Source organism: Chlorocebus sabaeus, chromosome 1 (genome assembly GCF_047675955.1).
Source record: "Chlorocebus sabaeus isolate Y175 chromosome 1, mChlSab1.0.hap1, whole genome shotgun sequence".
NCBI lineage: Eukaryota > Metazoa > Chordata > Mammalia > Primates > Cercopithecidae > Chlorocebus > Chlorocebus sabaeus.
The window spans coordinates 124544392-124557878 of NC_132904.1; the positions used below are offsets into that span (position 1 = coordinate 124544392).

Here is a 13487-nt window from a genome sequence, read left to right on the forward strand (position 1 = left end):
TGCCAATGCCCACCCGGTGGGGAGGCCTATTCTACAATGCCTCCTAAATGGGGCCCTTCCACAAGGAGCTCCCAATGCTTGTTGAAGATCCAGATCCCACTGTTGGAGATTTTTTTTTTTTTTTTTTTTGATATGGAGTCTCACACTTCATGATCCACCCGCCTCAGCCTCCCAAAGTGCTGGGATTGCAGGCGTGAGCCACCGCGCCCGACTTTGTTAGAGATTCTCTGGCCTGTTGTAACCTGAATCCACCCACTCCTTACCTCCACTGCCCCTGTCTGGTGCAAGCCAGCAGCACCTCTCCTAGGCTTCTGCAGGGGCATCCTGCTCTCCCCACTTCCTCCTGCCTTCCTGAAGTCTGTTCTCCGGACAGCAAGCAGCCAGAACCATGCTTTCCTCATTTGTAACCCTGTTGCTCAAAACTCTGTAATGGCTTGTGACAAAATGCAAAGCCCTTAGCATGGCGCCACCATCCCTCCGACATCCTCTCTACTGCCCCCGTCATCCCACTTCTTCCCTCCACGCCAGCCTCCGGAGACTCTAGCTGCTGCTCCTAGACCCCCAGGCACCCTCCTGCCTCAGAATCTCTTCCCCTGGACTCCTTCCTTCTGGAACATTCCTACTCCATCTAGTCATATGACTCTCTCCCTCACGAGTTTTGGGTTTCTCTACCTGAACCTCACCTTTTCAGAGGCCTCCCCTGGCCACCTGATTGAAACCAGTGTCTCCTCACTCTTTACTCTGCTTAGAGTGTCCTAGTTCTTATCACCTCCCTCACTGACGTGTGAGCAGGGCCTGAAACGGTAGGTGCTCAATAAATTGTCGTCAGATAAATAACTGAATGAACACATGGCTGAGCAGACTCAAAAGAGAAGGTGCTTGTTTAAGGTTAGGACACAGACCCAGGTCTGCTGACTCAGCCCCTGCAATGCTGAGCCTGCATTGATGCATAGGCTTCTGAGTTCCGTCTTCATGCTCATTGGAGACCGATGGGTATTTGTGTTTCTGGTGGGAAGGACGTATGCTGCTCACCACTCCCTCCCCTGCTTCCAGAGAATCCTCAAGCACTCCAGGATACTGATCCTGGGCCAAGAGGGCCCAAGGAAACTGATTTTCAGAACCCACTTGCCAGCTCATACCTGGCTCCAGTCACACTGAAAGCCAGCCGGAGAGGGCCTGTGTGAATATCCAGTGAACAGACAGGATGTTTCCCTGACTTTGGCTGCACAGAGCAGCAGCCTCTGCTTTTGAGTTGCTTGTCTTGACCCAGACCATCAGCAGGTAAAAAAGTAGGTTCAGAAAGACTGATGTCTTCTCACCCACCCTAGGCAAGCAGAGACAATCCTGTGGACTCTCAGAGCCAAGCAGCTTAGGCACGGCTATCGCCAGCACCCCACAAATATTCCCTAAGGGCTCACATGTAAGCTGGACTAGTGGCTAGCAGGAAGCAAGGAGTTTTAGAAAAATGTCATTGCTTACAGTGGAACTATGTCAGACCCTGTCATTTAATTATGCAAAAAGCAATGACAGAATGAAATAAATGCCAGGCTCTTTAAATCTCTCATCCTGAACACCGTGCGTCTCATATCCTCTGAGTATTACTGATAATGACAGTTTGTTACTTACACATGATTTGGTTGTTTGCAGTGGTCTAATTTGCCTTAACACAAAAAGAAAGGAGAGGATGTTGTAATGATTCTGAACTTCAGATGAGAAAACCAAGGCAGGGCATACAATTTGAGATCGCCTGGCTCATGGGCTAGACCTGTGCTGTTCAATGCAGCAGCCACTAGCCACAGGTTGCTACTGAGCACTTGAAATACGGTTAGTTGAAAATTGAAATGTGCTCTAAATATAAACCGCATACTAGATTTAGAAGGCTTACTATGGAAAAAGTGTAAAGTATCCCATTGATTATTGATTATGCTGAAATGATCATCTTTTGGCTATATTGAGTTAACATCTTAATATACTTTAATATATTATTAAAATTCATTTCATCGTTTTGTTTTCTTTTAAAAATCTGGCTACTAATAAATTTAAAATTATGTAGCTCGGCCGGGCGTGGTGGCTCATACCTGTAATCCCAGCACTTTGGGAGGCTGAGGTGGGAGGATCACCTGAGGTCGGGAGTTCAAGACCAGCCCGGCCAACATGGTGAAATCCTGTCTCTACCGAAAATACAAAATTAGCTAGGCACGCCTGCAATCCCAGCTACTCGGGAGGCTGAGGCAGGGGAATTGCTTGAACCCAGGAGACAGAGGTTGTGGTGAGCCGAGATTGTGCCACTGGACTCCAGGCTGGGCAACAAGAGCGAAACACCATCTCATAAAAAAAAAAAAATTATGTATCTTGCACATGTGGTTCCCATTCTACTTCTACTGGACAGTGCTGGGCCACAGTGTTCTGGACTGTTCTGTGATTCACAGTGCATTTTTTCTGTGTTCCTTGACAGCATGGGCTTCTGAGTTATATCTTCATGCTCACCGGAGACCCATTGGCATTTGTGTCTCTGGTGGGAAGGAGGTGTGCAGTGTGCCTGAAGCTACCATGCCCACTTGCTTTTCACCCCAATAACAAACCCTCTGGCCCGGGGCAAAGAGTCAAGTGCAGAGACTGAGGTCTGAGGATCTCAGAGGCAGGTGGCTTTCCCGTGTTGAGGGAGTCTTGTGCTCTCTTTCTTCATATCTTCCTGTTGTGGCTGACTCTGTTAGGCTGGGCTGCCTTGAAACAGTATGGCCCATAGGTTCTTTTTCGCATGTAGACTTCAGCAACTTGATCCAAGCTGTGGTCTGCAAATAACTCTCAGCTGCATCCTGTCTCAACCACAGGGATTGGGGAAAACATCCCGTGAAGAAAAGAATATCAGTTTATAGAGGGAAACGCAAGACTTGCCTGTGAGCCTGGCGTTCAGGACCAGAGTTCAGCGCTAACCTGCCTTGACACTCGCTGACCTGGCCCCCAGGGTCTGGATGCCCTGGACACCTAGAGACTCACATTCCACACAGAGAAGGATCAGCTCCTGTTCCATGGAACTTGTGCCTCTCTGGCTGTGCCTTTCTCAACTCCTGTGCTCTGAACCTTGCAGTATGAGACATGTCACACGTAACCTGGGTGGAGAGGCATACACAGGATCCTGGAAAAGTCAGCAGCATCTACTGTGTATGGAGATGAAAACAGCTAGTGGATTAGGGCGATGGCTTTATCATGGGTGATGCTTTTTCTTTTCTTGGAATTTGCTTTTAAGTTATTGCATCTCCTTTTCAAAAACAAAAGAGTCACATCTATGTCTTGCAGATATCCTAAAGGCAATACAGATTAATTTTTCATAGGGTGCATACTACGCAGGAATCACATGCCACGGGCCCTAATGCAACCACGTGACTTAGGTAGCCCTCGAGGCCTCACTTTGGCCGTGTGAACATCAGGTGTCCTTTGACAGTGAGCCTGGGCTCAGATTTGCGGGTCTGACGATATGCCCAAGTTCAGTTGCTCTGAGTTGACTAGGAAGGGAGAGAAGATCTTTTGATAGTCTAAAGAGGTAATCTTCTGGAGAAGTCTTTGAAATCTCCCTTCATCCAAACACCCAAGATTTCACACCTTGTTTTAAATTGTCTAACAGTTTGCAAAGCCTTTTTGGAAACCAGTAGCAATGTTCACAGAACACACACAAACAGAGCTCGAGGGGTAAAGAGCTATGACCAGCGGTGGAAATGAAGGACAAGGGCTACCCTGCCCTCGGCAGCTTTGCTGTGGCCTCTGTTGCCCTGAGATGGAGGAGATGTGCTGAGTTATTACACCCTTGGGGCCACCGCCACCTCCCTGCTCTATTGTGGCAGCCCCAGGCTCTCTCGTCACCTGTCCCAGTGCTATCAGCTGCCAGTGGGCCCCAGCCCCATGCTAGCTGTAAGTGCAGGTCTTAATACAAATTAGCAGCAGTGCAGGCAGGCTGAATGGCAAAACCTCGTCCCGCGCTCCCCCTCCCGCTTGTTTTCATCAAGCCCTCTTCACAGGCACCAGCTGCCTCATTAAAGAGCAGCCTTTTATGCTGGGCTTCACCTGTACCCACCCTGAGCGGCAGCCGTGGAGCCCCATGGCCGCACGCAGGGCTTGCGCTGGCTAGAGGAGGCACGGTGCTTGGGAGCTGCAAGAATGGAGGGAGGTCTGGCAGGCGAGCGGGCGAGGTATGGCTTTCCTTCTTTCTCTCCCTGAGCAGTGGGAGGAGGACCAGCTGGGCAAGTGTGGGGAACCAGGATGGTGCCAGCCCTTCTCCCTAAGGACACCGGCCTACAGGTCCTAGTGCAGAAGCCTGGCACTGAGGACAGGGCCTTTTTCCAGAGGAGAAACACCCTAGCAGGCGAGGGGCCAAAGCGATCACCTGTCCAGCTGGGGAGCAGGTGTGTGCACAGGGCCGGGGGCAGGGAGAGAGGAGGAGGGAAGCGGAACTGGGAGAACTTCTATGGGTCAGTGAATGAGGAAGTTCTGCTCAGGGAATGAATGGCCGCGGCCACCCCAGCAAGAGAGCCCCCTCCTCCTCTGCGTCCACTTTCCCTTCGTCCAGGTGTCCGTGGCTCCTCTCCTTACAAGGTCATATGTTAGGCACGTTTGGGGAAATGTTTATTTCAGCTTTTCACATTTATTTTCCTCCATCCCTGGCACCTGGGACTAGCCCTGCCACCTGTGCCTACTGTACATGGCCATAACCCTAAAGGCTCACTCCATTTCAGTGAGTCCTGAGGTGCTGACTTCTCTGCACAGCAAGAGGTCAGTTTTTAACTCAGAAATCCCCAGGGGCCCGGCTGATGTGGAAAAGAATTTTTCCAAAAATCGTCTCTCCACCGTCCACAAAGGGGAGGAGCCCGTGGAGTGTGCCCTCCTGTCTCACCATCCCCTGCCCCTGCCGTCGTTCTCCTTTCCGAAAGACCTCTGCCCAGGCCCTCTGCCCTCTTGCTCTGGGTATCCTCCAAGGGAAGAGCATGCAGTGTGGAGCCCGCCTCTCCCACAGAGGCCGCCCGCCAGTGAAAACCTTGCTCACTTGGTTGCAGGCCAACTGAATCCTTCAAACTTCTGCAGCCCTTGGACTGTTTCACAACTGACAAGGATGCAGGGAAAGGCTGCCAGGCCGTGTGTGTGAGTGTGTGTGTATGTGTGTGTAATGTGTATGTGTGTGTGTGCAATAGCTATGCGTGTGTGTGTGGATGAAGTGTACGTGTGTGTGTGCACGTTCTCTGTGTTCAAATGTGTGCTTCCATGTGGGTGGAGTATGTGTGTTCCGTGTTGGAATGTGTACAGTGCATATCTGTGCATGTGTGTTGACGTGTGTGCATGCATGGAAGCATGCATCTGTGTGCACATGTGTTCTCTGTTGACATGTGTGCATGCATGTGGGTGGAGTTTTGTGCACACGTGTTCTGTGTTGGAGTGTGTGTGCACATGTGCATGCATGTGTGCGAGTGTGTGCCTGCAGTTAGCCCCAGGGCGGGTGACAGGACCCAGTGCACTCCAGCCGGAGCTCAGTTCAGATGCAGGCAGCAGGGTCTGACTGGGACTGCTTCATCTCAGGCCAGGTCCTTCCGCAGCCGAAGCCAAAGGGCCAAACGCTGGTGAAAAGCCCTGATGTGCTACTGCCTCCCCTCCACTGCCATGGGGATGTTAAACCTTCAGCAATCTGCGACTCTGACGGCTGGTTCTTGGTTCTCTGCCTGGAAAAACAGTAGGCGAATAGTAAAACCTTAAATTCTAACATGTGTGCATTATACATCTTATTTTCATTTTCAGCCCATGTTCCCCTCTGTAAGACATCAGGAAAAAATTACCATCTGACTTCTAATATCTCAGTGGAGCATTTATCTCCCAGCTATGATAAGTGATCTTCAATATTTTTTTCCTTTCAGATTAAGAAACAAATTCATTTAATTTTCTTTATTGAATGTGCTCAGGCCTCCCCGCCCTGCCTGGGTCTCAGGAAGCCCCGGGCTGATCTTCCTTCTTCTGGGTTAGTGACTGCCGTCACTGCTTGTGGGATGGGTGGGTCCCTATCTGGCATGGCCCTGCTCCTCAAGGCCTCGCTGTGGTCCGTTCCTACCCCTGGCAGGGGATGGAGAACAGTGGCCAGGCCTTTGGAACGTCCGGAGAGGTTATGCGGCCTAGAGTTGGAAGGCTGTAATCTGAACCTGATCTGAACTCCTTGGTCTGAAGGCCTGGATTGGAGCTTTTGAGAGAACTGGCTGTCTCCCAGGCTGCCAGAACCGATGCTTCCTGCTCAGTATAACGGCGGTTACAGCTTCTCCTTGGCCTTCCCATCATCTCCGTTGGTCCTGCTGCTGCTGGAGTGGCTGAGCAGCGGGCACTGGGCGTGACAGGGTGGCACCTCCCCCAGGTATGCTGGAGGTGTGTGATGCTGGGCTGGGGGGCATGCAGAGTGTGTTTGCCAGCCTGCTTTAGGGCACCAGGTGGCCATGGGTGGGACGTCACCCCTCCAGACAGCTGCCCAATCACCAGTGCTGCAAAATACCAGGTGCTGATCAAGTTCTGTAGTTCTAGGCTAAGTTGGATGATCTGCTTTCTCCCTTGTGAGTGTCCATACTGCTCCACGGTGAGCTTGGGGTCAGGGTTGCAAAATGCCACAGGGCCACCACCTCTCCATCAGGTGGAAGTTCCTGGATTCCATTCCTTCTCCAAGTAGCAACCAGCTCTTTTGCATGTGTGCTTAATAGTGAAGCTTAACACAGAACACCTGAGTCCTGTTTCCACCTTGACTAGCTGTGTGACTCTGAGCCAGACAGCCCTGTCTCAATTGCATTAACCATGAAAAGGAGATAGTAACCCTCGCTGTGCCTATCTTGGGGGTTTATTGGAAAATTCGAATATAACAGTGTATGAGAAATGCATTAAACTTCTCTAGGTACAATGGAAATCACTCACTGAGGAAGCATTTGCTGCTCACCTCCTATGTAAGAATATTAGGGTTAAACAAAGAGAGTGATGACCATCCTCTCAAGAACTCAGCAGTCAGGAGGCACAGGCCAAGCTAAGAATCAGACAGTGTGACAAGTCCTTATAACCAAGGCGGGCACTAAGTGCTGGGGGACTGTGGGGAAGGCGTGTCTGGGAGCATGGACTAGGTTGCCTGGCAGTGAGGCTAAAAATGTAAGCTGCAGTCAGACAGGGAGGGCTGCGATGCCACACAAAGAAGCTCAGACCTTGGTCTGAGGGCACTAAGGCGCTGCCAGAAGGTTTTACGTACTGTAATTATAGGACTGGGCTGGGATTTGAAGGAAACTCTGGTGGCAGCATGGAGGATAGAAAGAGGGCATCATCATCGTCATGGCACCAAGCGCGGCTGGGCAACGGCTCCACGGTCGTCATCAGAGCCCTGGGGCTCATGATTTGGAGGCTGGGGCGAGCTGCCCTGTCAGTGCTGACTGCCTCTGGGCTTTGTCTCTTCTCACTGTAGGGAGTCTCCGGTGGACTGCAGCGTGAGCAAATGCAGCAAGCTGGTGGGTGGAGGAGAGTCCAACCCCATGAACTACAACAGCTATATGGACGAGAAGAATGGCCCCCCTCCTCCCAACATGACCACCAATGAGAGGAGAGTCATCGTCCCTGCAGGTAACTCGGGAAGCAGGCTGCCTGGGCGCCATTCATTTCCCCGCTCTCTTGGGGGCAGGGAGCATCTAAATCTTTATCTGATACTCTATTCCCTGTGGAACTGCAAAATGGAGAAAGCTGCACACAGGCTGGGAGTGGTGGCTCACGCCTCTAATCCCAGCACTTTGAAAGGCTGAGACGGGTGAATCACTTGTCAGGAGTTCAAGACCAGCCTAGCCAACATGGTGAAACCTCATCTCTACTAAAAAAAAAAAAAAATACAAAAATTAGCCAGGCATGGTGGTGGATGCCTGTAATCCCAGCTACTCAGGAGGCTGAGGCAGGAGACTCGCTTTAACCAGGAAGGCGGAGGTTGCGGGGAGCCAAGATCGCACCACTGCACTCCAGCCTGGTGACGGAGTGAGACTCTGTCTCAAAAAAAAAAAAAAAAAAAAAAAAGGCCACACATTTACCTTACTTCCTAGCTGCCCCCTAAGGCAGTATCCCAGATGTCACCTGATGTGTGGATGCTAGAAGCCCCACCCTTAAGCAGACCACACCACAAACTCTACGTCAACGGCCTGGTCCTCAAGGATGGGCTGCTCAGAAAGCAGAGGCAAAGGCGCCCCCACCCAAAAGGAATCCCGTGAGCTCTGGCTGTGGGCATCCCTGCCTGTGAGGAGGGCAGCTGCAGAGGCCTGTCCTTCCCTCCAGGCTTGTGCTTCCCGGCATCTGCCGGGTTCCACCTTTCCAAAATTACAGCCAGTTCTTTCAGTTTTAAAATAGAAAGAACTATATTTAACTAATGGAGCGCCTTAACATGTGTGCCACAAGTTATATCATTAGGTAAAAATAGCTTCTTTTTCCCTAGGTATTGGTGCTGTTGGTCCCAGAAAATAAAATCATTGTTCAGTCCTTCAGTCCATTGGCTGGACACTCCACCCCAGCTAGCACCAGCACGCTCAGCCGCCTGCACAAAAAGGGTGTTTAAAAACTGCCACGTGTAGAACTGGTGCCAGGTAGAAGGAGCAAGGACGTCCAAATCTTAAGCAAAGTAGATTACAGGGCGGAGACTAAACCTGATCTTACTAAAATAACTTTACCAGAGAGGCAAAACTCCTTCCATGTGTACAAGGGTAAATGTAGTTGCATCTGAAGTCAAAAGGTTAGACATCTCTTTGAGGTAGCCTGAAGGCATCTGCTTGTAGGTCTAAAGGCAGAAATTTTAAGGGACACCTCCTGCCTTGGCCCAAGGTGTTTGTTTTTCCTGGGAAGTTGCATCTCACCATATCCCTGGATTACAGCTGCCTCCCTGTGCTCTGGGCCATATTCAAGAAGGTGTGAGCAAGAGGGAGGCAGGAGAGGGGTGGGGCCTACAGGAATTTCTCTGTACCCTTTAGGACTTAGAAACGACTCCTAAAGCAATTCTAAGTTTGCTCTTTCACAAGCATCTGCCCTAACAAAGGAAGAGGAAGAATCGCTTCCACTTATTGAGTGCTTTCTAGGCGCCAGGCACCATGTAAATTGCTTTATCTCCATGGCATTACTTAAGCCACCTGTCACAGGAGACCAGCTAGTGACGTTTAGCCCAGGTGTGTCGTCTCCCTCCTCACCGAAAGCAGACAATGAAACTGTATCACAACTGACAGGTGGGAATCTCTTTGTACGCCCCAAAGCAAAGCTGACCCTCACGGGGTTTTCACTCAAACGGTTTCAAACTCCCCTGTGTCAGCCAAACAGCTCCCAGCCCGGGAGGGAAAGCTTGTGGGACTGGACGGTTTGGGGATCTGAGATTGTCTTTGAACCAACCTCTGGCACCATCTCATTTTGGGGGTCATTTTTGGGAAGGAATCTGGAAAATGGGCAGAAGTGGCTGGACTGCTACGTCAACCCTCCAAACCTCCAGTCAGTGTTGAAATGCTTTCAAAAGGAATAGCAAAACCTCAGGCTTCAGTGAGCCAAGTTACCTATAGCAATGATGGTGAAAATAGCACAAATTCATGTCAAATGATTTTCAAAGCACGTCATGTAATGAATTCTCAGGCCATGGATTTACTTCATTATTCTAGCTCCAGCTAGATCTTTCAGATCGTCACACATTTTGGCTTCCTCCAGGCCAGGCTGTGGACATGAGGGGAAGTCTCATTTGGGCAAGTCCACAAATCAAGGCTATAAAATATTAGTGGAATAACTGATTGAATTTATGATGGGATTTAAAGACAAGTATAAATGTGGGCCCTAGTTAATCACTAGCTCCATGTTCAGATGGGAAGAAACTAGGACTAAATCATCCAGGAAATAACATTTGGAAGAGTTTAGCATGATCCAGAGTTGAAGATTTATAATTCATTGTGCTGTAGAGGGAGAGAAATAATATTGTTGCAGAGCCCAAAGCAAGGGAGGAAATAATAAAATAAATAAAATATATGGTGTAAAATTGAACTTGAGGCCTTGGATACTAAAAGTGAGGAACCGGGAGAAGCGTAGAATGAAATAATATGCTACATAATCCAACTCCCCCTAGGATATGTTTCTCTAGAATTCTGAAAAGGTGCAAAATTATTTCCATTTGCCAATGATCCGTGCCTAATTGCTTCTGGAGAGTAAAAGAGCAAGAAATGTATCTGAGAGAGAGAGGAATACATACTTGCATAATGACGCTTTAGAGGAGCTCTGCTTTTTGGCATCAGAGCAGTGTAACTCACAGGTGAGGTAAAGCAGGATGGTGAGAAGAGGAAAGGGACTTTGCGGGGGACCCACCTCTTCAACTTAGTGAAGTCCTGTGATGGTTTCTATTGGAACCCCAGCCCAGATACTTACCAGCGATGGGGCTTTGGGCAAATGACTTAACCTTTTAAGACTCCACAATGCATCTGTAAAGTGGGGATATTAAAAGATTTCCTTGGTAAGTACAAACAGGGCTCACGGAGCCGGTGGCACGTAGCACCCACCATCTGAACCGTCACTGCTCACAGGACATTAGGCTGTTGGAATGACATTCAGCAGCAGGCTGTGACCTGTGAACCCAAACTCTCCTAACTCTTCCCCTTCGCCAGCTCCTCCACCTCCAGCACAACACAGCCACAACTCTCATGCATGGGCAGGGCCTGGGCATTTTGCAAAGCAGACTCAGGCCCTTCCACCCAGATTCTCACCCACAAAGCCAAGGTGGGATGGAGAGCCCAAGGGCAGCGGGCACATGCTTGTGTAAAAGTGCTGGGAAACCTGCCTCTGGCTGCCCAGCTGTGAAGTGTGAGCCTTGATTCTTTCCCCACGTCCACTCCGAGTCATTCAATCCTGGTTCCCAGCTTTGCCAAGAGCCTTCACAGACACTGTAGAATGAGAGGGTGAGTTGGTTAAGGGGTAGCACAGATATTCCTGCCTGATAAATATGTTCAATCAAACAGGCTCATTAGAAGCCGGAGGCTGATGGCTGACTCACAATAAAATGCCAAGTCTCTCCTCCTCCAGGAAGTCTTCCATGACTCTCCAAATTTTCTTTTTTTTTTTTTTGAGACGGAGTCTTGCTCTGTCGCCCAGGCTGGAGTGCAGTGGCCAGATCTCGGCTCACTGCAAGCTCCGCCTCCCGGGTTCACGCCATTCTCCTGCCTCAGCCTCCCGAGTAGCTGGGACTACAGGCACCCGCCACCTCGCCCAGCTAGTTTTTTGTAATATTTAGTAGAGACGGGGTTTCACCGTGTTAGCCAGGATGGTCTCGATCTCCTGACCTCGTGATCCACCCGTCTCCGCCTCCCAAAGTGCTGGGATTACAGGCTTGAGCCACCGCGCCCGGCCGACTCTCCAAATTTTCACGATTCCCTTCCGCTTATGAGTCCTCAAACCACCGCCACACAATCCATTGCTTAGTAGTGGTGTGCTTGCCTACCTGTTTCATGGGAATGAGTATTTCTTGAAGGCAAGCGTCATGTAGTTTTATTCTATGATGAGGATATTTAAGGTGTTTATTGGACCTACTAACAATTTGTTGCCAAGTGAAGAGATGGGTTTCAGACTGTGATAAGTGATAAAAGAGTTCTGCCTACTGTGAACCTGCTGGAACTCATCACTTGTGCTGAAAGTGCAACATCGCCCACACACACACACACACACACACACACATTGAGAAGGAGAAGAAGGTATGAGTGTTCTACCACAGAGATGGCCTCAGTGGTTACCTTACCTGTGTTCACTCAAGAGCTGAAAGGTTCTCCCTGATACCATCTCTCATCTTTGGGTATTTCAATATCTAAAAAATGTTTTGGGGATGTCCTGGTAGAAATTTCAACACAGCTGTGCTCAAAAGGAGAAAATCTAGATTGGGTTTCTGTTCAGGACTAACACCACTGGGTTTTCAACTGCACAGATGGAATTGCAGTAAAAGCCTCTCTCTCTGTTTCTTTTCTGTAGCCATCTGAGGGATCCGTGTTCTTTCATGAAATCATTAATATTCTTAAAATACAGATGGTTCCCCTTTCCAGAGATATTGGTCACGGGGTCTGTGAAATTGTGTTTATTTTCATTTTGATGCCACCATTTCTCAGGCAAAGGTTTCAACTGCTCTCCAGAACTTTAAAGAGTGCTCTGTCAGGCTACATAGTGAGGCAGCTAAGCACCTCCCTGGAGTGCTAAGTGGTTCAGGCAGCGCCAGATGCTGTGGAGCCAGACGGGTGTTCCAGGGGGACCATCTGGAAGGGAGCTTTCCCAGAGAGAGAGAAGGGAGAGAAAGAAGGACAAGGGGTGAGGGAGGCTGCCTAGGCTCTCAGGGAGCCTCTACCTACCTGCAGCCCTTGCTAACAACATCTTCTCCTCTGCAGACCCTACACTGTGGACACAGGAGCATGTGAGGCAGTGGCTGGAATGGGCCATAAAGGAGTACGGCCTGATGGAGATCGACACATCCTTTTTCCAGAACATGGATGGCAAGGAACTGTGTAAAATGAACAAGGAGGACTTCCTCCGCGCCACCACCCTCTACAACACGGAAGTGCTGTTGTCACACCTCAGTTACCTCAGGGAAAGTAAGTGCCACCCAAGTGCCCAGGGCTGGGAGGAAGCTTGGCAAGGCCTGCTCGTTTCCCATGGAGCCAACCCAGGGAGAGGAAGTCAGTGCTGCCCGTTCACATTGGGCAGATGCTGCGGGAGCAGCACTGTGGGGCCTGTAGCGTTGCCAAGGTCACGTGGGCTCCTACAGACCCTGCGAGGGGCAGACCCAATCCTGAAGTGTCAAAGGAAGTAAAACGAGGAATGGAGAAAAATAGAGAGCTGTGACCTGGAGGGGGTCTGCCAGAGGCTGGTTACACTCTTCCCATGAGACTGCCTTTCCAGAAACTATTCCAATTTGAAAATAGATAGAGATGAGTGGTGCCCTGGCTGGTGTTTTCCTAAGTGATTATTTAAAATTCCTCCAGGAAACTCTAGATTCAAGGCTTTTGGATTTAAGGTTTTGAAAATAATTTACATATTAGCTTCTTCTTAATCTTGAGATACTCTTGCACCCCCTAACCCCATTTGACAGGGCTGCTATCTGCACACTTCCTTGATAAGGAAGAGCAGTCAAAGCTGCAGGTGTGTTAGGATCTGGAGACTTTCTTCTGGTACAGCTAAGAGAAGGAAAAGAGCTTTGGAAAGGGTGAGCTTAAGAAAGCAAGCGGGCAGTTGTCCAAGAGATTTATCTAATATGAGGTGCTCTAGCACCACGTGCCCATCAGTCTGATATGAATTTCATTTGATATGAAATATACACAGAGCAGAAGAATGGAGTTATTTTAGTCCCACTGGTAACCTCAGCCTGAACACTTTGCTGGAAATCCAGGCCAGGTGGTGTATCAGTGCTACCCCTGAGTATGGAAGGATTGTCCTGGGGTCTGAAAAGATGGGGCTAGGATCACAGGAACACA

General features: G+C 49.7%; 1 protein-coding gene across 1 annotated transcript in view; it reads left to right on the top strand.

The window, feature by feature from the left end:
• The window catches only part of FLI1 (Fli-1 proto-oncogene, ETS transcription factor), a 117945-nt gene that overhangs the window by 66475 nt on the left and 37983 nt on the right, over positions 1-13487 (top strand). The window contains exons 3-4 of the mRNA XM_008021485.3: positions 7457-7611; positions 12405-12608. Of these exons, the coding sequence (XP_008019676.1) occupies positions 7457-7611; positions 12405-12608 (359 nt within the window). The remainder of the gene's footprint in view (positions 1-7456; positions 7612-12404; positions 12609-13487) is intronic.